At 39.9% G+C, this 26,290-nt stretch overlaps 2 protein-coding genes across 2 annotated transcripts in view; both read right to left on the reverse strand.

The window, feature by feature from the left end:
* CSRNP3 (cysteine and serine rich nuclear protein 3) overlaps positions 1–19,575 on the reverse strand; it is a 113,037-nt gene extending 93,462 nt beyond the window's left edge. The window contains exon 1 of the mRNA XM_067298540.1: positions 19,510–19,575. The gene's annotated coding sequence lies outside the window, so the exon portion shown is untranslated. The remainder of the gene's footprint in view (positions 1–19,509) is intronic.
* A 2,576-nt stretch (positions 19,576–22,151) lies between these two features.
* The window catches only part of LOC106499228 (sodium channel protein type 2 subunit alpha), a 60,138-nt gene continuing 55,999 nt past the window's right edge, over positions 22,152–26,290 (reverse strand). The window contains exons 27-28 of the mRNA XM_067299113.1: positions 24,293–25,459; positions 22,152–22,333 (exon numbers count right to left, since the gene is read on the reverse strand). Coding sequence (XP_067155214.1) covers positions 22,323–22,333; positions 24,293–25,459 — 1,178 coding nt within the window. The 3' untranslated portion in view covers positions 22,152–22,322. The remainder of the gene's footprint in view (positions 22,334–24,292; positions 25,460–26,290) is intronic.

The raw sequence follows: 26,290 nt of genomic DNA on the forward strand, positions 1-26,290 counted from the left end.
CCTGACCCTGATCCACAGATTTGACTTCCTGGTTTGACCCCAGACCTGCTTCACGACTATGGCCCTGACCTGCAGGGCAGCCACAGGACTCTTGGCCTACCTGGCCACCATCCCTGGGCCTGCCTCGCTCGGCTACTGCAGCACTGTGCCCTGCTGGGGACCAGTCCCTGCCTGCCTTGTTGGCACCCTCGGCTCCCGACTCACCTGCCCTGAAAGCAGCCTGCTGCCCTTGCAACTCCCTGGCACCACGTATGAGCCAGACTAGCGGTTTCTATAGCTAACATCTGCAAAGTCACAACAACTCTTTCCAGCTCTGAAGTGCTATTATTGGACTAATTAATCACATATACACAGAGATGGGGAAAGGGAAATTGTATCCTTTTTGAACCCAGGTTTGTACCTACTTCCTGCTGTGACTCAAGTGATTAGTAGATGTGCTTATAATCATTTGACTGTTTCATCTTTCTTTGAACTTCCAGCACTCTGTTCTCCCCTCTTTACTTCTACTCCCTACAATATACATTTTAAAATTTTTCTCTAGAACAATTATGCTAGGCAAAAGGAAGGCTTCAGCAGGAAGTAAATTCCCAAAATGACTTTTTCACTTCTCCTTTCCCTGATTATGTCTGTGCTACTGAAATATTTGCTTGCATTTTCTCTGACTCTACAAAGAATGAGGCTCCTTTTTATAATCCCTTTTTAGAACTGCACTATGTTGCAGTAACAGCTCCTTCCTGGAAAAAAAGCTTCAAAGAAAAAAGTGTAGAAAGTCTATACAAATTATACCTCAGTAATCCCCTCTGCTTTACCATACAATGGTACTGAATCAGTAAATTGAAAGAACATAAGTTGAACTCAGAACCTGCTAGGCTGCCAGTGTCCTTTGGCTGAAGCTATATAGCTATGTTGCCAGGGCTGAAAGCAGTTCCCTACTTGGCTTGGTTCATTACAAAACATTCTTGAATCCTGTTTCAGGTTTCACTTGCAACTTACAGTTCTTTGTGTCAAGGCTTACCATTCAAGATTTTTACTTCTTACTGTAACCTAATGATAAGGTATGGTGGACACCAGCTTCACAGGTGCTGCACTGACTGACTGGAAACAAGCAAAATGACACTCGCATAGTACAAGTTATTTACAAGGATGCTTAAACCACACACACTTCCACACTCAGGGATCCGGGGGGGAACACTCATGTTTATCTTAATGTCTTAGAGGACCCTGATTTGTGAAGGTGAACTGACACAGTTTAATAAGAAATTAGAATCTCAGATGATCTCTTGTATTTTGTAACATAACCATGACCCTTCCCAGAATACCTTCTTTTAGCCTCTTCCTTTAATAGAGCTAATTGTTCCATGCCCCTCACTCAGTAGGCTCCATCAGTAGTCCCTTTTTCTTTCCCTTTTGGTTTTATACTTATTTATATTAAAAAAAAAAAAAACACTCAAAACAGCAGTTCTGTTTTATTTGATAACTCTTTCTGTTTCCTCTCCGTCCTTTATTCCATCCCATATCTGGTCCATAGCGCTTTAGGGCACACACCAGTCTCCTTCCTAATACCAAGGAGAATTTATATATCTAGAGACAGAGGAGTTTAAATCCTTTAAAGCTAGATCAGTACAGAAAACTGTTTACAGTAGTGTTTGATATCAAAGAAGATCCCTGGTTAAATTCTGTATCCGGTTTTCTGTTAGTGGCCTTTACTCCACAGTTTGAAGAAAGTACGTAGTGAGATTTGGGGGTGGAGTGTTAGGGGTTGAGAGCTTGCTTACTAGTAACTATAGTTCCTTATGCTTCACACGTAGATTCACATCAAGACTAGACAACTTTGTTCCTCCTACAGTCCAGTATAGGATGTGCTCATGCCCCATCTGCCCTCATGTTTAGGAGGCCGTGCAGCATAGCCTGCACCATTTTAGTTTCTTCTGAAATGCAAATCACAGAATCACAGAATCGCTGAGGTTGGAAGGGACCTCTGGAGATCATCTAGTCCAACCCCCCTGCTCAAGCAGCGTCACCTAGAGCACATTGCACAGGATTGCATCCAGGCGCGTTTTGAATATCTCCAGAGAAGGAGACTCCACCACCTCTCTGGGCAACCTGTTCCAGTGCTCTGTCACCCTCACAGTGAAAAAGTATTTCCTCATGTTAAGATGGAAGTGTCTGTGTTTCAGTTTGTGCCCATTGCCTTGCGTCCTGTCGCTGGGCACCACTGAAAAGAGTCTGGTCCCATCCTCTCGACACCCTCCCTTCAGATACTTGTACACATTGATAAGATCTCCTTGCAGCCTTCTCTTCTCCAAGCTAAACAGGCCCAGCTCCCTCAGTCTTTCCTCATAAGAGAGATGCTCCAGTCCCCTAATCATCTTTGTAGCCCTTCGCTGCACTTGCTCCAATAGTGCCACATCCCTCTTGTACTGGGGAGCCCAGAACTGGACGCAGTACTCCAGATGTGGCCTCACCAGGGCTGAGTAGAGGGGGAGAATCACCTCCCTCGACCTGCTGGCAACACGCTTCCTGATGCACCCCAGCATACCATTGGCCTTCTTGGCCACAAGGGCACATTGCTGCCTCATGCTTAACTTGGTGTCCACCAGCACTCCCAGGTCCTTCTCCGCAGAGCTGCTTTCCAGCAGGTCAGCCCCCAGCCTGCACTGGTGCATGGGGTTATTCCTCCCCAGGTGCAGGACCCTGCACTTGCCTTTGTTGAACTTCATGAGGTTCCTCTCTGCCCACCTCTCCAGCCTGTCCAGGTCTCTCTGAATGGCAGCACAGCCCTCTGGCGTATCGGCCACTCCTCCCAGTTTTGTATCGTCAGCAAACTTGCTGAGGGTGCACTCTGTGCCTTCATCCAGGTCATTGATGAAGAAGTTGAACAAGACTGGATCCAGTACTGACCCCTGGGGGACACCGCTAGCTACAGGCCTCCAACTAGACTCTGTGCCACTGATCACAACTCTCTGAGCTCTGCCATTCAGCCAGTTCTCAAGCCACCTCACTGTCCACTCATCTAACCCACACTTCCTGAGCTTACCTATGAGGATGCTATGGGAGACAGTGTCAAAAGCCTTGCTGAAGTCTAGGTAGACAACATCCACTGCTCTCCCCTCATCTACCCAGCCAGTCATTCCATCATAGAAGGCTATCAGATTGGTTAGGCATGATTTCCCCTTGGTGAAGCCATGCTGACTACTCCTGATCACCTTCTTGTTCTCCACATGCTTGGAGATGGCCTCCAGGATGAGCTGCTCCATCACCTTTCCAGGGATGCAGGTGAGGCTGACTGGCCTGTAGTTCCCTGGGTCCTCCTTCTTGCCCTTTTTGAAGACTGGGGTGACATTGGCTTTCTTCCAGTCCTCAGGCACCTCTCCTGTCCTCCATGACCTTTCAAAGATGATGGAGAGTGGCTTAGCAATGACATCCGCCAGCTCCCTCAGCACTCGTGGGTGCATCCCATCAGGGCCCATGGATTTGTGGGTGTCAAGTTTGCTTAAATGATCTCTAACCCAATCCTCCTCCACCAAGGGAAAGTCTTCCTTCCTCCAGACTTTCTCTCTTGCCTCCAGGATCTGGGGTTCCTGAGGGCTGGCCTGAGCAGTAAAGACTGAAGCAAAGAAGGCATTCAGTAACTCTGCCTTCTCTGCATCCTTCGTCACCAGGGCACCCACCCCGTTCAGCAAAGGGCCCACATTTTCCCTAGTCTTCCTCTTGCTGCTGATGTATTTGAAGAAGCCCTTCTTGCTGTCCTTGACATCTCTTGCCAGATTTAATTCCAAACGGGCCTTAGCCTTCCTCGTCGCATCCCTGCATACTCTGACAACGTTCCTATATTCCTCCCAAGTGGCCTGTCCCCCTTTCCACTTTCTGTAGACTTCCTTCTTCTGGGTGAGTTTTGCCAGGAGCTCCTTGCTCATTCATGCAGGTCTCCTGCCTCCTTTGCTTGACTTCCTACTCATAGGGATGCACCGCTCTTGAGCCTGGAGGAAGTGATGTTTGAATATTAACCAGCTCTCTTGAACACCCCTTCCTTCTAGGGCCCTCACCCATGGGATTCCTCCAAGTAGGTCCCTGAAGAGGCCAAAGTTTGCTCTCCTGAAGTCCAGGGTTACGATCCTACTTGGTGCCCTGCTGCCTCCTCGCAGGATCCTGAACTCCACCATCTCATGGTCACTGCAGCCAAGGCAGCCCCCGACCTTCACATCTTCCACCAGTCCTTCTTTGTTTGTTAGTACGAGGTCCAGCAGCACACCTCTCCTTGTTGGCTCCTCCACCACCTGTGTCAAGAAGTTGTCACCAATGCTCTGCAGGAACCTCCAGGACTGTTTGTGAAATCTTTACATGTAGGAGAAAAGGAAAGGGAAGAGATGACCAGGAGGCAAAAGGTACTTGTAGATTTATGCAAAGAACTCCAATTACTGGTAACATCTTTTATCTTCACTTAATAATCCACACAGACATTCATATACTGGATGACTCCCATCAGCTATCCTTAGATTAAGCAACTTTTTGATAGCTGATTGCATAATCCTTCATTAAAAACAATTACTGTAGATCTCTTCTGTCAAGTGTGAGATCAGCCCTAACTTACTGCTTAATGAATATATAGGTAGAGCTTGATACTTGGTGATAGAGACAGACAGTTGGAACTGTTACCATCTTGTTCATCAGCCTACTAAACACTGGATCAGGCATTTGCCTAAGAAAAACAGTAGCTACTGTCTAGCTCAGCAACAAAAGAGCTATCATTTCCCCTACTAATATGGGAAGCAAACAGATCTCCAACAGCATAATGGCTCTCACAGAAGACTGTTAGTAGGACATCAGAACAAATCTCTTACACATGGTCTAGAAATAAGAATTTTATCTACCTTTCTGCTAGCAGGATCCCAGGAAGATATGTCATGTTCTACACATTAGATCTCTTAGATCTCCTGAAAGGGGTCAGACTTCAACATTTTGTTTCTCAGTGTTCTACATCCTACATGTCTGTCATGACTGGAACATACAATTTGAAATAGGAGATAAGTCCTTTGCATGCATTCTAAATATACTTGTGTTCTAATACACTGATGTGCAGGCTCTGTTCTTCCCGAGGCAACTGGCTTTTTGCAATCTGATCATTCAAAAAATCTCCAGGATAAACACATGTGTTTATGTCCAGGGTTAGGAGAGAGGTTCCTGAAAACACTGCATGGGTATTGCCACATTGGGAGATGCTGTTATACAACTTGAGGAAGAGCAACTTGCCTGCCGAAAGATCTATCAGCGAAATAGCACAGTGAAGCACATCTAGAGGCAGCTGAGAAAGTCTGGCATAGAGGAGCATTACTTAGGTGTCAGAGGCCAGGTAGCCTAGGAAAGACAACCATTGTCAATGCTTGGTTGGAAGATCAGCTGTAGAATTAAAAATCTAAAGTGACCAGGAACCTGTCTAGAGGAAGAAAGGCTCTCACTGCTTTGGGTCAAGAGTTACACCAATGACTAGCACAGTTTGTGAAGGGAAAAGGTTCAACTTCTTAAAAGTCTTTGTCGTTAAGATGAAGAATGAGCTACGTAAAGATCTGCTCTTTTATACAACCAACTATCCAAATGGTGAGGAGGGGGAAAGACATCACCATCCATCTGAGGATGATCATAAAGATCTAAGAAGCTGTGGAGGTACAAAATGAAAGGAATTTGAAATTATATTTCCTCTTGCTTATGGACTGGGATTATTCATTGCTGAACTTGTATTATTACTATATGAAACCATGTTCAATGTTCCAGGTGCATCACAAACAAATTCCTTTTCTTCATACCAGGAATAATATTGGCTACTGACAACTCTGAATTTGAACTTCTGGATTCTGAGGTTTAGCTGCCTTAAATCCAGAATGGGTTGCCAACTTCCCTTCCTCTTTGCAAAATAAAGTAACCATTGTAAAAAAAGCAGCTATTGTGATGAGTAGGAAGTACTTCTGTAGCTCCCAGGGACTTCTGGATCTAAGCAGATACTTGTGAAAAGATCCCCGAAGGGAAACAGGGACCAAGCATTGTGAAGCAGCAACAAGATTATATGAATTTCACAGCCACTGCTAATTCCATGCAGCAACTCAGAATCCAGTGGTATTAAGAAATGTGCCAGTATGGTCTCAAGTGGAATGAACACTGATAGAAGAAAAAGAAGAAAGTGAGGAATGAACTATTTATGACTTTTTGGTGTACACTCAGGGCTGCTGCCTGGAAAATCTTGCTTGGTCAGAAGAACTGATCCATTGATGTTCTGTTATGAAATCCACACTAGTCTTGCTTGCATTCCTTTAATTTGAATGCTGCTGCCATCACGGAGAAGTTACTTACAATTTATGGCAAAGCAAATGGAAAATTGAGGTTTCTTTCTCACAAATAGTGGAGAGATGCCATCATATTCCAGCCCTAAAAATCTCCTGACACAGGTAGAATTACAATAATCCAAAGTTTAAATAGTGAGAAGCTATCATGTAGGGCAGGTGTGACAGAGTTTCCCCATGTTTCTGAACAAACCAGAGCTCTGAAGTCAGAAGTATCAATATATTAAAATGCAGAAGCCATACACTTATTTTGGCTTCATAAAGTTGTATCAGCATCACTGTCCTACTGATTGCATTTAATGAAGCCTGAAGGGATGGCTGTTGGGGTTGGAGAAGAAGTTGGATAATTATGGACAATACTGTGTATGGACATACACAGTGAAAACATATTATCCTATAGTTTGAGAATTTAAACTGCGTCACGAGAGCAGAATAGGATTACTTTTCCATAGCATTCATCCATATTTACTGCTTAACAGAACCTAGAGGACTTTGCCATCTCTGAACCAGCTGTGCCTAACAGAATGTGTTCCAGTTTACCCCTTTTGAAACCAAGCCCTTTTTATACAGTACATGAGCATGCTAACAAGCGACCATATTGGTCAGTGGATCTGACACTTGACAAAAATGTTATTTTAGGGAGGAAAAAAAAAAAACTATTCTAAGATGGTGAAGAAAAGGAATACACTGCTTGCTGTGCAGATGAAAGGATGCCAAAATCAGAAAGCTTTAACTCCTTCCTCAGTTTTAAGAGACAGAGTACCGCAGCACCTCTGTTATAATAGGTATTATACCTATTATACCAAAAAAGCGTTGCAGTTGGAAATGAAAAGAAGCAGAGTAGAAACTTTTTCTTTATACTTTAATAAAAACAAACAAATGGAAAGACTCTTACTTCCTCTCTTATATGTGTATATATACATACACACACACATATATATGTACACGTAGCTTGTGTAAGAATACCAGAAACCTCCATAAAACTACTGTCAAGTGGGAACAAATTTGAGGAAAAAAATTAAGAAGCATATTCAGGCCATCTAATTTTCACCTCTTCAAAATGCAAATTACATAAATTTCAACTTCCTCAGACTCCTGCCCACTTACCAACCTCCATTTATACTCCTTCAATCAACTTAAGAGTACTGTCATCTGCCTTCAGTGAAATCAAAAGCAGTATAATAAATGACAAAAGATTAGGAGAGAAAATGTAAGAAAAGAATGTCTGTGCCAGAGTATACACAGATTCCCATTAATTCATCTGTGGCAATCATAGCTCAGCTTTCTAGCATGGCAATTATTTCCAACTCCAATTACTTACGCACCAATAACTAAGATAAGTTCTTTCCATAATCAGAAATCCACTTTTCATGATAAATAATAGAAAACAAGACTGAAACATAAAACTTTGAAAACAAGTCTCTTTTGAACCATAGTCTAGACTTCATGACTGAAAGACAATTAAGCAAAACTAAACAAATACATACTAACCTAGTTTTTGCTAGCTGTAAGAAAAAAGGAAGAAGAAGAAGAAGAAGAAGAAGAAGAAGAAGAAGAAGAAAAAAAGATTAGTTTTCAGCCACATCAGGTCCAGGAGCATAATGCTTCAACAGTACTGGAAGAAAAAAGATGAGGGACCACCCCTTCTGGAACGAGCACAGACACAAACTGATGGCAAAGGGGAAGCTGACACCTAGTTCAAGTACCACTTTTTAATGCTATAACAGGTTGCTTATGAGTCTTAGTCACCATAATTGAACAACTGAAAGATTAATAAGGTTTCTTTTTCTTTCTGCTTATTTACCAGGTTAGATGAGTCTCTTTTACTTATATTCCTTCCTTCTCTACTAAGGCACTGCCTCGATGAAACCTTTAAGATGACCTTGAGTCAAACCAATTTTGACCTAGCTAGCAATTAGGCATAAAGATGCCTGAAAAAAAATGCTTGCATGTGTCCTAGGCCGGCCTGGAGATTTTCATTTTTGCAGAAATAATTACTTTAATAAATACCATCAAAGACCATTTGTAATTGGGAAGTATAAGATTTTTTTTATATTCATCTGTTTTCCAACCGTAAGAAATTCTTATCAATGAAAGACGTACAAGATCAGTCTTAAATACCTACACTCAGATCAAATTTTCTGTTCAAAACCAGAAAATGTTTTACATGGAATGCTTATGGCAAATAAATCCCACAGATGTTGCTACTGAACCTGCACTTAGGGAAAACACTTGAAATTTGATTTTAGATATCATATATGCACACATGTGTATGTGTGTGCTCACACACATCTGTGTTCTTGGAGGCTTATTAATATTTAACAAACAGACATCATGTAAATATTCTTCCTTTTTTGACAGTCTTTAGTGGCTCTTTTAGAATTCACTGCAGACAGTACTACAATATAATAAAAATCTCCAAAACGTAAACCCATGAATCTGAATATTCTGTGCTTAACTAGTTAGACTGAACTTAGTTACAAACATCTAATTCAGAAAGGGAAGGTGGAAAACCATCAGGAAGGGAGATAATACCAAGTTTCATTTGCTCCAGACATTTGACACTGACCCTCTGTTAGCTTTGTGGACATCTCTTATTTTACAAAGAAGAAAATTAAAAAACAAACAAACAAAAAAACCCCACTTAATTTATATTAGATAAATTGAGCCCTGAGTGCCACCACTGATTCCAACTACATGTTGAGTCTCCTTGCTCTCCCAATCCAGTTCTTCTCCACAAGGTCTGCTCTCCCTGCACAGCCCAGCTTCATGCGTAACTCTACAGCTTCCCTGTCCTCAGCCTCACATGTTGGTCACATTCACCTAAAACCAGCTCTAAACCAAGACACAGCTAATATTGAGGGATTGCCCACAATCAGTCCAGGTACGTTACCAGAGAACTCACAAAACTACCCTTAGTCACCCTTATTTTAGGCTTTTTCTGTCTCATATTTTGCATATGCATATGCAGCTCCAGTGATCAAAGAGGACACCAAATGGTAAGTCTGGTCCTCAAGTACATTATACAATCATAAAATAAACATATTTTTTCAAAATCTAATTTCTCTTTAAAAAAAACAAAAAGAGAACATCACTTTACATTCTTCCCAATACAAGTACTAAATTTTTTATTTCACTTGTGCAAAATGCAACACCAGAAGTCACTGAAGGAGCTACTGCTTTAACCTGTGCATACTTTTAAGAAAGGCTGTGCACAGTTGCTATCATAGTACTCATTTTTTATCCCCCGTGCTGCTGAGGCACGGCTCACAAAAACAGACAGGGAGAAACAACATCTGAGGAAACAGTGTCCAGCCCATAAAGACATGCAACTAACCAGTAATCATCAACCTTTCAATGACATTGTGTTCTAAGAGCCATTCTTTCACCTGTTCCATTTATGTTTCTTCTGGTATGTATTTTTTAAAAACATAATTGGCTTTTTAAAGTGAAGTTCAATATTGCACATCTAAAAAACATAAGAACTTATGCACCATGTAAGCACTGGATAAAGATCTTTGATCTTAAATGATGCTCTGTATAGCACTGAATTAAACTATTGAAGGAAAAGTAAACAAATATAAAGCTTGTATGTAGCAGAGTTGCTAAGAGTACTCTAGAGAAATAATATGAAAGAAGATTAGTTGCCTTTTGAGAAATTCACTGGGCGTCTGATTTATCATGCTCTTTGCAATGAAAAGGTCCTACATAGTTTACCTTCTAGCTCTATCAGAGCTAAGGTAGAGTTCATAATGTTGAGCACAGTTTTACTCATAAATTGAGATATACTTGGTTGCTGCATGACATGAACTTCAGCCACACCCCAGTAAGAAAACGGGATTCTGCAAACAATCCACTTGTCTTCTCAAACAGTTTGCAAAAAAGTTCTAGAAGAGGAAATGCAGCTGGTAGGGAACAGCCCGTGGTCCTAGTCCCTATCCCCAAAACATTGTATAAAATACAGAAGCAATTTTGTGAGCCAGAAAGCAAGCCCAGATATCCCTTTGCCTGATGAATGACACAATCATTAGCTTTTAGAGTATTATGTTTCTTTTTGTTCTTCCTCTCCTCCCGAGATTACATTTTTCACTGATCTCCAGTCTTCCACAAACTATTTTGCAGCTTGTCAGTTATGGCATGTTTCTGGAAGACGCAGGTGTAGATTTGAATACTTTCAGGCAGAGGAAAGAACTGCAACCAAGCCTCTCACTCTCTTTGCAACTGCTCTCAACTACAATAAAAAAAGTCAATGTCTAACACTTGTAAAAGAGAAAATTCTATTATATTAAGAGTCTACCCATAGAGGAGGGATCAGTGCTTTGGATTCCCAGTATACACAACTGCCCATACTCCAAAGAAAGTCAGAAATTTTAGACATACTATTGTGCTAACCTGTCCATTTTAGCAAGTGAGAAGCATCCCCAGTCAAAACATTCCAAATAGTCTTAGACAAGGATTATTGCTTCTATGCTAATCCGACTACATAATCTCTGGACTGGAGCTGGATCAGTCTGCCAACGTGGAACAGAAAACTCACTACCAGCCATAGATTTGACAATGTAAATGCTTCTTCATTGACTGGGTAGGAAAAACTAAGGCTAAATTAGACATTAAGGATTATCCTGCTAGGAACAGGCACCTACATTCTAGAAGTGATGCCTAAGGTGCATGACTAAAATAAGTATTCTGATCCTTACAGATCATAATGAAGAACCCACATGGAAGAGTGGGATGCTATGCTAAAAACACAGCAATGTATTACTCTGTAAGTGGCAGCTAAGAGACCCATCAAATTGATTTCCCAGGTTGCAAGTGCCTTTTTAATCACCTCCAACATATCATTAGGGCTGCAAAAAATGCATCACAGAATCATGAACTTCACAGGAACCATACCAAAAAAAGTGTCACGGTTGGCAATGAAAAGCAGCACAGCAGAAAGCACTGGCATTGATTTTAACGAATTTCTCAAGATATGTCAAAAGAGGAAAAATAAATTATTTGCCACTGAGCAAAGAGATCTCTTTTCAGACAAATCAACTTCTGAAGAGAGGTCCTGAAAGAATTTCAAAGTTGTCATTAAAAACAAAAATCAACATTTCTTATACATAGATTGTTAAATCTTAGTTAGAAGCAATTAAGACAGTGACAGAATCTGCTCTATTTTCCATCATTATGAATCAATAGTAATTCTGGTGAAGCTGATGAGCAACTGAGGCTGGAGAATGGGTTTTCATCCACTGTTTAGAGAGACAAATGCAAAGAATCATATACAATGAGAAGATACTCAAACTCTCTTACATTAGGAGCTCGTTATACACATTTATATTCCGTATGTCAGTAAAAGGGAGAGGCATATGTTAGACACTGGTCTACCTAATCCCTGCTTGTCTTATTAGCCTGTATCTTATGGATCTTCTCTATGCAAGCTAAATCAAAATTAGTCTTGAAATCTGGCTAGCTAGGTGGCTGCATCCCATAGTGAAAGATGTAGTGCACAAATCTCATTATACAATGTAACAAAGAGGAGATCAAGAAATACTCCTCTGTCTCTGACAAACAGATAGAAGAGTATCTGAAAGTTAAGTGGTATGGATAAACAAAGATGACACCAATGATAGGTTCTCTTTTACAGCTACAATAGGGAAAATACTAAATGCCAGCCATCAAGTGATCAAATCATTATTTCCACTACATATTGAGTATGCGATTAAACTAACTTCTTTTATCTATTAGCACAGGTATTAACAACTTCCTTACCATACAAGATAGTAGAGTTAAGGAAGGCCTCACCTGTAAATAGATCAGGCATAACAGTTGTGTATAAACGTGTGTTTATCACTCACTAAGTGGCATGAATTGAAACCTAATAAGAAGAGTTCTGTATGAAGTGGAAGCTACAAGGAAGCCAGTGACCTACATTTCAAATATTCATATTCATCAAGTGAATGACAGACTATATTTTAACCTACTAACGTATAGTTCCCACTGAATACCTCCACACACAAGACAGAAAAGAGCATAGTTCTGCAACAAGTTAAAATGCTAAATGTAAGCTTACTACCCTTTGCAGAATTAAAAAGATACTTCCTCTAATCATCTGTCACTAAAATCAGTTTAAAGCTAGTTTAAATATTCTGAATTTAAATCTGCTGAAAAAACAGCCTAATGCTGAGATGCATGTAATTCACACATTAAGAGATATTCTAATAAACAACATCACATTTCATTCTAGTGACAAAATATGGCAAGAGAATAAGATAATTTGCCTAAATAAAGCCAGTCAATTTTAGCTGTATTCATAGTGTTTGTCCTCCACTTTGATTGACAACTATGGACCTGACTTTTATAGCCATTATGGAAAACAACAGTTTTGCAAACAAGTGAATGTGTTTGTGTTACAGATAATGTATCATTATGAAAACTATGATTTTTTTCCCCTCATCTTCATGGAAATTTTAGTCATACCCAGGATCAGAAGCAGTATCATGTACAGTGTTTGATCAGTACATCAAACCATCAGATACAGCAACATTTCATCCTCATCAGATCTTGTCAAAAAGGCTAGATGATGATCAACCCATGGGCTACTGTAAGTCTTCAGAATACCTTTACTTAGCATAAAGCATGATTTTAAAATCAACCTTTCTATCAGAACCACTCCTAAATAAAATATATTGAATCGATTGCTTTTAATGAGCTTTTATTCTTAAATTTAAGCCATGTTACATTCTGAAGGCAAAAGCAGCGGTTTCCTTTAAAATCCCTATTCACAAGGGAGATACCATAGTTTTCACACAACTTCTCAGCAAGAACATCAGCTTGGCGTGATCATGCACTGACACCTAGTGAATACTTTCAGTTAAGAAATACTGTTGCTTATCTTCTAACTGCCTATGCAGAACAAATGTTATCAAATAATATTATATTCATGCTGACAAGATGCTTCACATATGGACTGTTTCCCTCATTCTAACTGGAAAAACATTAGGATGTGTAGCATTTCTTATACGCAAGCATGAAAGAACTTTTTTTTGCAACAGTTCATATGCATACATACATACAGTACACAGTACTTGAACTGTTTGAAAACCTTGTACGTGCCTACAAATAACTTATCACCTCTTTTTGTTTTTCATCCATAATGACAGCATAGTGACTAGTGCAGAGTATGTCTTTGAAACCAACCTGATAAACAAGTTCTTAGAGACCAGATGTATTTTTGCAAATCCTCATCTCTCTGCGCAGGTCTTTTGGCTCCCCACGCGCAGAAATTGTTTTGTTTCCTTTACGTAGCAGATGGTGATAGAGATGATCTGAAAAGCCCTTAAATGTGAACAACACATGCTGAAGGAACAGTGGAGATTGCAATTGAAGGATTTATAGCTGAGAATAATCTGGGGTCAGTGATTATATCACTGCATTGTTCCTTCTTCTAATGTGTCCCTAAAGAGCTACAGAAACTAGTTGTCTGACATATTCATCAAATTTTACATGGAATCACCAGTCCTTCATCCCTTCTGTATGCAATGGAAAAGATCCAAGACTGCAACCCACAACTCTTCTTTTCATTCTTTAAGTACAGTTAAGGGATCCCTTCTCCTGACCTCAAGCACAAAGTCTGAGCTAGCAACCACCTCTTGAATTCTCACCAAGGGAGCACTGGACAAATCACTCAGTGAAAAACTGCACTGCCTAGTACTACAAGCAAAACTAGAAATTGGTTTTCTTGGCATGGCAGAGGGAGGAGGGGCACACAATAAACCACCAGATGCTATCACGCTTTGCAGACCCACGTTCAAAATTCTCATTTTCCCACTCTGATTTTCTTGAATTTCCAAATATGAGGATGCACAAAAATCATATAGAGCCTTCTGAATGACACATTACTGCTGGCTATAAGCTGTTATTCAACATACTCATATTGTAATGCATCCAGGGAATGCATGCATGGGTACAAGGGTGAAGCTTGGTCTCTCCCTTATGTGTATGTAACCATTGCTTTGACACAATCTATGACATTTAAAGGCGGCCATGCTAGTGAAAAATCTTTCACACATGGGTGTCTGGATGAAGCTATCATCTTAGTAGTAGGTTGCCATACTCCCATCCCATACGCTACTTCCCCAGCAGAACTGCACGTGTTTGATCTCTGCAGAGATCTGGGAGCAGACTTCATCTCCCAAATTTGTTTTCAATGCACTTTTATATTGCCTTTCAGATGCCATGTAGATGTTTTTCTTCGTTGTAGAGGCTTTCACAAAATAAACAATAATTGTGTAGTTTACATGTGCCATTTGTTTTAGTAACAGTGCAACATCCCCACTTTCTTTGTTGCCAGTTATCAAAAGAGTGAAAAATAGAAATAATAACAAAATAAAAAAATCGACAAGTTGGAACTGACTTAATTTTTTTCTGAAAAAGTGCTCCAGTAATATTTTGCTTTCCTTCTTGGGGGAAAACAATAATAATAAGAAGAATCTAATTTAGAAAAAACGGCCTATGCACTAGATGTACTTCCTCTATCAAGGGTCTTCCTATAAGTCTTTAGTTCAAAACATCTATGCTGTATTCAGGACAGATCCCAAACCTTTCATTTCCAATTCTAACCTACATATTGAATTCATGTTCTTACTTGAGTTCAAATTTAATAAGTCACCCCTCACTAAGTCATTTTATATGCTGAAAGTTTTGTTTAGGCACCCAGCCCTATCAATATCATTATTCTCAAGAGTAATAAACACTTTAAGTCTGTAGAAATGGATATGCAAAGCTGTTGTCAGAAGCCTTCCTTTCAAAAAGGAATTATACAAAGAAAGCAGTAATAGGTTTTACCATCCACAGCTTTCAGAAGCAAATTTTGGCAATGCATCCGCAATTTGGCTCAGAGAAAGAACATGAGAGGAAGCAGTGGTGTCCCCATTGCCTACGTCGCCAATACCCTACTGCAGATACAGCAACTTCAGACCATGTTACCCGAATTCAGAAAGCGCAAAAATCTCTCGTCGTGACACTGGGCTTCACCCTCTGTCTTTGTAAACTATCTTGAGTAAAATAATCAAAGCATTCATCTTAGAAGGTAAGAGATACACACACACACTTATGAGATTATTGACCCTTATTACAAATCTTGGCACGTGAACTGCAGACAACATTTGAGATTCTTGTGTTAAAATGTGCAAGTCCATTTAAAAAGTAAATATTTTATTAATGCATCTTGGAAACAGGTCCATTAAGCCAAAGTAAACATTAGTAGAAGCCAGTACAAATCCTGAGTGAATTTAAATCTCATTACTTTGCTATATGCATATACAGTGTTTACACATGTGGCCTCCTGTTTGTCAAGATTCCCCCTGGAAGACAACATGCTTTCCATGCTAAAACTACAATAAGCCTTCACATTTTCCAACACCTCTTACACTGTGACAAGGATTAGAAGTGGTAACCTTATTTCTGCCATATAGAAATTCATATTTACATGTAATCTTATAGGCAGAACACAGATTATTAATGAAAAAACACACCAGGGTGCCTGATCAGCTCTTTTCATGGATCAACACTTCTTCTGTTATAAAGAAAATTTATACCTCCCCAAACCATACACAGCATTCCCTTTTGCAGAGCTAAAGTCCTGGTTGCCATGGGAACCGCAAAAAAAAAAATTCAGTCATGACATAGCAAGGCTATAATAAAAACATGTCTGCTGGGAAATTACCAGTACTCCAGGCTTTCATATCAGAAATATTTGGGTGTTTTCAACCTCAAGACAAAACACTTCCTCAAATCTTACTTCCAAACCCTCCTTCCACACATATTAGCAAATTTTCATTAAGAAGTGCTCATACATATATTATTCCTACAGAATAAGGCAAGAAAATTTGTGTTAAAAATGCATTAAATACAATGTAATATCAACTTGAATACATGTCTTTTCCAGACCTACTTGGTACAACATGTGCACTAGTTAATGATTCATGTTGCTCAGTCCATCTATACATTGGACAATAAAGAGACCTTTCAAAAAAACTGGGACAAAGGCACTTGATGAAAAAGACACCCAAAAAAAGAACATCATACGGGACAGACTACATAAAATCAAGATTTAGAATGCACTCATTTAAAACAGTATTTCAAGGTTAGTTATACATGCCATTTGGCCTTTGTGTTCTCACCAGGTAATAAAAATTAAAATTTGATTACTAAAATATAAAGTCAAACCTTTTGAGAAGGCTGTTGTCACTTCAAAGCAAAGCGAAAATCAGTGTCCAATCTAGCGTCATCCAATTCCCCCTTGAATATAAACAGCTCCCAGAAGTGTGAATGACAAAGGAAAAAAACAACAATCAAAACATCCATGTAATAACACAGAATTCATGATACTATCAAACGTACCCTTTTCAGTACCCCACTATAATCTTATAGATGTAAAATGACTTGATAACACTGCAAGTACTACACATAAATGCTGTTAAAATTATCGGAGCTTTAGGCCATAAGCTGATTTGTAATACAGCAATGATATTGGGAAGATCCCTGGAGAAGGCAGTTTTTAAATGCTGCAGAACAGTATCTGCAAAAATTGCTTCTCTATGTATAAGCAGTTTCAATATATTATAAAGATATTTTTCTTTTAACATCATAACCTTTTAAATATTGTACCAGGAGAAACTACTTAAAAGAGAAACCTTGGAAAGTAAGTGGAAGTTTGATCTGCAGACAGCTTCATGGTTTTAAGATGGCTCTGCAAAACCTAATTAGGAAATACATTTTACTTTTTTTTAACCTAACAACACTTGTTCATCAAAGAGCACATTATACAGAATGTAGTACTATTGAAAATAGTTAGCTTTGATTAGCTTTTCACTTCATTCCCTGGGCAGATTACTAGGAGAATCATTTATGGCAGCTACCTAAAACTTAACCCCACCTGCCTCCGTTTTGGCCTAGTCTGCATACCTCAGCACAGAATTCCACAGGTCTCATGAAATGCTTGGACAGATAATCAGAATTGAGGGTATTCAGAGTAATGGAAGTCATTTCCAAGGGGGACTGTTCTCATTGGGGAACTGCAACGGGACTTTTTCATCCATCAAAGCCATAAAACAAACAGGATGATGGTGGCCAAGGGGGGATGATACCTGCATCTTTATTAATACTTTACAAAAATTGCAAATATTTTTTAATTGGACTCAAGAAGTTAAGCAATTTACAATAGAGTGAAACAGTTCAGTGTGCAATATTTTTCAAAGTAAAATGTTATATTTATAATCATGTGGCATTATTCATTTGACAAGTTTTTGGAATCAGCAAAAATAAAACATCTTAATTTCTTTCCCTCAGAGATGATTGGTGACAAAGAAGGGCTATGGAGTAAGAAAGTAACTAATACAAAACAATACCTAAGTGTATTAGAAATAGTAAAAGACACAGAAAAACATTTATTTTTCTAGATAATCTTCCACTTAAAGTTACAGCTTTTTGATGAGTCCTTATTTCAGTAATAAAGATGCTCTCCCTTTCTCAGATTCCTATAAACATTGGGCAGATGTCTGCCACTGCCAGGCACACACAACTCCCCTTTTCTCTGGCCCATTGTTTCTCTAAATTAGTCCCTACCCACTATCTGTAGAAGATTCTCCAACCCTATTTAGCTATTTAAAAAAGAAAACAAACCACAGTTCAGCCCCATTCACTCCACTCTCCACTTTGAACAAATAGATCAATGGATAACATCAGTTCTGTGATTACAGCGTAACATCTGTCTGTGGTTAAAGAGAGCTGCTACTTCTACTACTGTGCTGTCTATCAGTGTCACAAGTACCAAATTAGCCTGTACTCTGTCCTCTATCTTCTTTATGAAGGTTTTTGTTTGAAACTACAATTCACAATAGCTGATGCATATTAAACAACTGTGGCATATTGTAATTGTGTTGTTACATCAGTTATTCCCTCCCAACCCCCAACCATTACTACAGATTTCAGGAAATAAACGTAGAAGAACAATCCAGTACAAAACGAAAAACCCAGTAAAAAAAAAAAAAAACACGTCATTCAGCATATCCCCAAATTTAATGATCTCACTTCAAAATCAGGTGGACCAATTCACCAGTATGAGTGAAAGAACACAGAAAACTGAGCACTTTCTTCATCCTGAACCAGCCTGTGTATTTTTAGCTCTACTAGTCTGCTCCAACCACTCTCCTCCAAAATAGTTTGCCTTTCTTGTCTACCTAGACCAGAAGGTGCTTCAAGCAAAGAAAGAGCTTACAATTTTTGTTGCTCCAGAGTTTGCTGCACTAAGCAGATTCTGAAGAGTTTCTCACATAGAAACCTGGGGGGGGGGGGGGAGAATACAGCAGTACCCTGTTCGAGCTAACTTGAACTAAGCAAGAACTAGCACAATATTGCAGCAGTACATAATTTATCGAGAAACACCATAAGAACACACAGAAAACCCGCAACGTGTTTCCCATTCATTCTGCTACCTCAGGAGGCAGCCGTAGCTATGCAAGATGTTACCAGCCTCCCTCGCATCGCCGCCACCTGCGCGGCCACGCGGGCAGAGCGGCGCGCACCTGCCGCCTCGCAGGCGGGCGCGGTACCGCAGACCCACGTCCAGGGGGCTTCGAGGCCCCCGGGGCCGGGAGCTGCAGGCGCCGGGGCGGCCGCGGCGCCCGGGGGCAGCGCCTCGCCCGCCGGCTTCACAGGCCACGATGCGGCAAGTCTTGAACAAGCCGCGCTATGCACTTGCGGGTCCTCCGCTGAGGCATTAGTACTGCGCCTGCTCACGACACCGCCTAGATTAATCAATCCTACAGTGCCAGTTATAAATAATACAAGTAACGGGAACGCCTGCCCTCCTTTCGTCTACCTACCCCTTCACTGCTAGCGGAGGGCCCTGTAAGCGGCGCCTCCGTGCCCTCAGGCCGGGTGATACCCAGCAGCTCCGCAGCCCGCGAAGGCCGCCGCCCCCGGTCCGCCCGCGCCTGCCGCTGGGCTCGCGCCGCCCGCCCCCCCCTCGGTCCGCCCGCCCCTGCCGTTGGGCTCGTGCTGACGCGCCCCCCAGGCCACGCGCAGGCGAGCGGCGCAGCCCCCCGCGCCCGCGGGACTCGCTGGCTCCGCCGGGCCCCGCTCGCAGCCCGCCTCCCCCCGGGAAACCGGCGGCCCTCGCTCCCCTTACCTGGGCCGGGCGGCTGGAGACGCGGGAGGGCCCTGAGGCAACGGAGCGCCGCCGGCTCGGAGCGGGCTCCCGTTACCTGCCCGCCCGGGAGACAGCCCCCTGCGGCCGCCCCATGCCGGGCTGCGCTGCTCGTCCCCCCGGCGCCGGCGGGGCAGGGGGCGGCGCCGCCGAGGCGCGGAGCAGCGCTGCGGCGGAGCCGGCGGCCGCGGGAGGTGCGGCCCGACCCGGAGCCTCCGCTCGTTGCGCGGCGGCGTGGTTAACAGCGGCGAGGGAGGCGCGACGAGGGCTGTTCATGGGCTCATTTCTGACGTCCCTCAGCGCCGCCTCACGCCGCCTGCCCGGCGCAGCGGGCGGGAGCGGCGCCGGCCCGGTCCGCAGATCGCGTCGGGCAGCGGGTAGCGCCGTCCTGCCTTAATCGGCTGGGCAAAATACGTGAGTTTCCGGTGATGGATAAAGCTGTGAATGACTGCTTTGCAAAGTGGTAGGATGTGTTTTTACTAAATCTACAGATATAGAAGAAAAAAAGGGGGGGGGAAGTACCAAGCAAAAAAAAAAAAAAACTGCTCGTCAGGTTTGAAGTATTTTTTTTTATTGTTTGTACTATTAAGTATAAATCATCTCAAGAAGCATACTGATTATTTTTTGAATGGTCTAATTCATACAAACCTATTATAGATATCTGCATTTAATAGCTCTCTCTCTCCACAAAATCAACCAAACAGCCATAAATTCAGTACCTAAGTTACGGAATTTCAGATTCTCCAGTCTCTTCCTTTCTTACACAACTGCTTTTTTTGTAGGCGGAGATAAAAATTCTAATTGCAGCACTGTGGCCCAAGAGCTTGCTGCATTAGTATAATAATACTGATTTCCCAAATCTGGATTAAACAATCTCAACAGACCATTAGTGGCTGAATACTCTGAGAAGATGAAGGAAACCATCCTACTGCTCCATTTTGGGCAAAGGCCATTTGGGAGGTTTTGTCCTGGTCTAGGGTCCACATCCAAAGCTAAGATTTATACATCAAATACACGATTAGGTATGTCTGGTTATCCTGACTGATACTTCATAGAGACCTGCACAAATTCAGGGTAGGATTACAAGACATATAGTATCATTCTTCATGTAGATGAGATACAATATAAGGTATTTGAGGTGATTATTTGGGATTGTGGCCATTTTTCCTGGCTTTGTTTAATGTATCCCACCCTAAAGGCGTTACTGGAAATTTACAACAGACAAAATTTCTATTTGGAGATAGCACTCAAATTTGATTGCTACCTAAAAATTTGGCTGTTCTTCTAGTGTCTCAGATGCTATTTTTTTCAAAACCAGTTTTAGCATTTTTACAGGATCACAGACCACTTTGCAATAGTGTAAATGAACAGTCTGTTTAGTGCTTTGAGAAGATAATCACGTCATAGTCATAAGATAGCCCTATGACAATTTCTTGTTCCTCAAGTTTACAGAAAATGCTGTGTATCTTGGAGTTTAGGAAGCCCAGCTAGGGAAGAAGCAAGGAAGACTTTGATAAAATGCATTTTTCCAACATAATTTCAAGCACCTCATAATAGAGTCTGTAAAGTGGGGTTAGGTAATTTGCATAACAAGACTGACATATGGTAAAATTGATTTATTTAAGTCCCTCCCCCCAACATTTCTCCAATAGGGAGCCACTGAATTTGTGAGCACTGAAGGTCATCTAACAGAAGACAGAAAAATAAAATATAGGATAAATTTACCTAACTTTCTTGATGACCTTTCTGTTGTTTTTATATTAGAAATCTCATAGCACTTCAGTAAAAATGTATATTTCACATCTCTGTTCTCATTCAAAATTTTTCAATTCCACTGCCACTACTGTTGTGATACTGTTCTACACCTACCTTCCATATTCTGATACTAGCACTTCCATAGGCATGTGTGCATCATTCAGTGCATATGCCAGCTCCTCTACAGTGAAAAGTGCTGTGTATAAATTCACCATAAAAGTTTAATATTATTTTTCATATTTTTCATAGTATGAAAATAATATTAAACTTTTATGGTGAATTGCACTCAGCACCCTAAGATAAATAAAAATCTTATGGATTTGATGCTTTATCAAAACTTCCAGCAGAGTTTCCACTGACTTCAGTCACCTCCTCATGCCTTAAAGTAAAATAATCAATTATAAATATTTTACAAATTCTGTAGCATACAAAGTTTTCCTTATAACATAAAGATGATTCTTGATTTCAAATGTAAAGTATCATTGAGATTATACATACTGGTTTGCAGGCTTGGTAGCTAGATAGTTTCTGTAACATCTGCTTTTCTAGTTGTCTCAGAATACCTGGCATCAAAAAGGGTTTTAAGCATCATGTATATAAACATTATCCTACTGCACAATAATTTCAAATAGGATTAATCACCTGAAGAAAATAAGTGCAAATCAAATTAAATATAGATATTTTTGAAAGTATACAGCTTCAATTTTTTACTTTTTACAGTTCTATTATTATAATGACTTTTAATCACTACTCCTGATTTCTAATATTTTATATATTAATTTTTTCATAGCACCTTTTGATAGCCAATAGCTTTTAGTAATGAAAACAAAGACAGAACAATTAAATACAATAAAAAACGAAGTCTTTATTCTTTTGGCTCAACTGTAATGTGGTTTACTGTTCTTTATGGTAATAGCATTTTCCTGCATGCAGTTCACCGACACATAAGTCATTATTTTTGTAAAAGGAGGAATCAACATTGAATTTTTGCTTGTGTTAGAAACACAAAATGTCCTGATGTGCTCAATTATACAAGTTTGCTATTTAATTCCTGTGGAAAAAAGAAAAAACCGTTGTGGATCCCATATTATATTTAGAACAGTTCTAGTGCAGCATGAATCAACAAGAATAAGAATAGTCTATGTAAACAAACACTGGTAAAGATTTCATGAATAAAAAGACTATCTTGAAACTTCTGATGCAGTTAGTGCTAGAATTTTAAACAAATCTTCCCAACCACATTTCAATTACAAGTTATATCTATTTGGAAGCAAGTGCATTTTGGACTCAGTTTGAAACTTATTTCACATTAAAATGTGTGCAAAAATACAGTACTAATAAAAAAGCAGAAACCTAAAGCTACCCCATTCTCTCCTTTGTTTCTTATTTTGTGAAGTTCTTGAATTAAAAAGTGCTATGGATAGAAAATAACAAAAGTGACAGCGACATCAACCTGAAGATAATTCTCATTTCTCATTTTATGTACAAAATGCTGAAAAATAAAATAAAATGATATTTTTACAATATTTATACTTTCTTAGAAAATTCTATCCATGTATTTTCAACATATTAAGCAGTTTGCAACATATCCTGTACAGTCTGACTATACACCGTACAGTATTCACTTAAAATTTTAGAATGCAAAGCAAGAAGCTCTTAAATAGCTGCAAACTATTGCTTGATGTCATGAAAGAATGATGACTGATTGGACAATTTGTTTCACTTAACCACTGAGATATGGCTTCCCATATTAGACTTTTAACAGTGGAAGGAGTAAAATTACAGCAGCAAAGGCAAGATAAACATGCATCAGTGATAGCTTCCAATCTATAATGGTACAGAATACTTCATATTAGCTGTTAAAAGCTTGCAAACTACACTTATTGTGGTACATATTTGATGCAATAAATATTGTGCACAGGTCATTATTTGTTTGCTCAAACATGCACCACAGGATAAAATAACTATTTACATAGACGGTATTATTTTATCAACACATACAATGTCAACCTTGCTGAGAGCAGAAGATGGCTAAACGATACTGCAGGGTGAAGCAGAACAACTTCATCATCATTTAGTTTTGTGGGGTTTTGGTAAATTCAATTTCCCAAGTTCAGGTAAGCTGTTTTCTACAGAAGAATATGTTAAAATGGACTTTATATCCCCCAGTGAATTTTTTTATGCAGAGTTATTCAACTACAGTTTAATGACTTATGAAAAAATAAAACATCTGTTCTATTACGGTAGACTCTATGGGACTTTACAGGCACATTAAGAGTTCTCTGGATGAGACACTAGATGGATACTTTTATTAAGCACCTCAAAATATAGAGCCACCCTGAAACGTGGAAGTAGTTAGACTCTGTTGCTTTGTGCGACGTCATGTTTTTCCATGCATGAACTACAAGTGCAGCATGCCTTCATGCAAATCACTTCTGTCTGTACATTATAGAGAATCCGAGAGTAGAACACCTGGTTCTCATACCCCCTTCCCCAACATAAAACCCATTTACAAAAATAGTCACATATAATAGTAAACAACCTGTGAATTAAAAAATGATAAATTCACCAACACAGACTTTTGTAAAAATATGGCAAATGTGGCTGTTGAAATGCAAACAGTGGATACAATTATTTTACTGAGTGTTTCATGTTAAACACAGATATTCATAGGTTCGCACCTTTTTTTAACTGGTCCCTACAGTCTGATTGGCCATTTTGTCTTCCCTTCAGCAGTGTCAGCTGGTAATAAAAACAACAACCTCCTGTCAAGATGTTACCCTGTTTTACAGAGTTGCAGTTTGATGAGGAGGGGTCACTGTCTTGTTATAGGCACTGACCTTTTTATATATAATTATTTATATATATATTTATATATGTAAAAACTGTCAGTTTGGCATGTACCTCCTACAGGAGTCCTGGTGACACAAATACATGACCTTCTCATGCTGTAAACAGTTTATTACAAACAGAATTCTCCGTTACTTTTTAGTTTCCCTGCTGTCTTTACCTTTATCTTCTTTCTCTGATTTGTCTTTTTCATATTTATCCTTGTCCGGCTTTGTTACACTGTCATAGGATGGGGGAGATGTGGTGGATGGGGTCATATCTGTTTTTTCTGGAGTGGAGTTCTCATTTAGTTTATCCATAATCATATCTTCTTTCATGGGCAGATCATCCTCATCTTTATCTTTATCCTTATTAAATATACCTGAAACTTTTTTGACTTTTTGCCTTAAAAGATGACGTCTGAAAGCACGCTGAATGATGACAGCAGACACCTCCTCCTGTTTTCGTTTTAATGTCGTCGTAATTGGTTCATAGGAGACTTTAGAAGGATTGGCTGCCATAAACCGATCTTCCATCTGTATTCTGAGGGCATCCATCTCTCCACTTTCCCCCAAAACACGCTTTGTGAAAGCAAACAAGATGTCAAGGCAGTGAATTCTGTCACCACTTACCATGGGCAGATCCATTGCAATAAGCTGGACTTTGTTTGGCTTTGCTATGAGAAGAGGAGGATCTAGTGAAGCTGCAAAATCTGAGAGTTTACTGAACTCTATGAATTGTGTTGCGTCTGGATCAAACTTCTCCCAGACTTCATAGAACATCTCAAAGTCATCCTCGCTCAAGGGCTCAGCGCTTTCTTCAGTGGCAACACTGAAGTTCTCCAAAATCACAGCAATGTACATGTTCACCACTACCAGAAACGAGATGATAATGTAGCTGACAAAGAAGAAAATCCCAACGGAAGGGTTGCCGCAGTCTCCTTTAACAGAGCTGCCCGGATGATCTTTCTGAGGGTCACAGTCTGGTTCCCCGCTGTTGAGAATAGGGGCTAACAAACCATCCCAACCAGCAGATGTGGTAATTTGGAAGAGACAGATCATGCTGTTGCCAAATGTTTCAAAATTGAACATGTCATCAATCCCAACTTCTCTCTTGACATAGGCAAAGTTGGACATCCCAAATATGGCATAGATAAACATGACCAGGAACAGCAGCAGACCAATGTTGAACAAAGCAGGAAGAGACATCATCAAAGCAAAAAGCAGAGTGCGGATGCCCTTAGCGCCCTTAATGAGACGCAGGATTCGACCTATTCTGGCAAGTCGAATGACTCTGAACAATGTGGGGGATACAAAATATTTCTCAATCATCTCAGCTAAGAACATGCCTGTTGAAAAACAAGTTAAATTAGTAAAAAATATTATTACATTTAAAAGCCACTGCTAAAGATTTACTCTATGAACATTGTAGATCTTTTAGACAAATAGCAAATTTGAACAGATTTTAGAAATTTGGCTTCCAGCTTTTCAGTTCTTTTTAAAAAAACTTTTAAACTTTGGTACACTATGGAAATCCATAAATCCCAACAGAACTTCTGAAGCAGTTTGCAAAATAATGAAAAAGTGCATCAAAGACATTTCTATGTATTAATTGTATGACTATATATACAAACACACATATACAAGGCAAGATTTTTAGGACAAGCTGGTAATTAGTATAGTGTAGATTAGCAAATGCTGAGATTAGAAGAATATCTTTCTATTTAATAATAATCTCAGTCTGAAGAAAGATATTTACAGTAGTATTAAATTACCACATAACCATCAAGTTACAGTATTCAAATAAAATACATAGGTTTGAAGAGAACTGTAACTTGCTTATCACATGTGAAATAACATGACCACAAATTTAGTAATAATGACACAGCAATTCCAAACATAAATAAACTGATAATATAAAGGCTTCATAGAACCCATTAGAGAGCAGCAGAGGTAGGCATTATATTATGGGCCTCAGAGAAGCAGAAAAACAGTAACTATATCCTGTTTCCATCCAAAAATGACAGAACCAGTTTGTTTATAAGGAGCTCTGAGAAGTTAAAATGAAAGAAATTTTTATTCAAGTTCTTTCCAAGTTTCTGCTCTAAATAAAGGAAAAATTAGTGGAGCCATATATTTATTACTACCTGTGCTTCAGCTCTGCTTGTCCATTTGCTCAC

Source organism: Apteryx mantelli, chromosome 6 (genome assembly GCF_036417845.1).
Source record: "Apteryx mantelli isolate bAptMan1 chromosome 6, bAptMan1.hap1, whole genome shotgun sequence".
Classification (NCBI taxonomy): Eukaryota; Metazoa; Chordata; class Aves; order Apterygiformes; family Apterygidae; genus Apteryx; species Apteryx mantelli.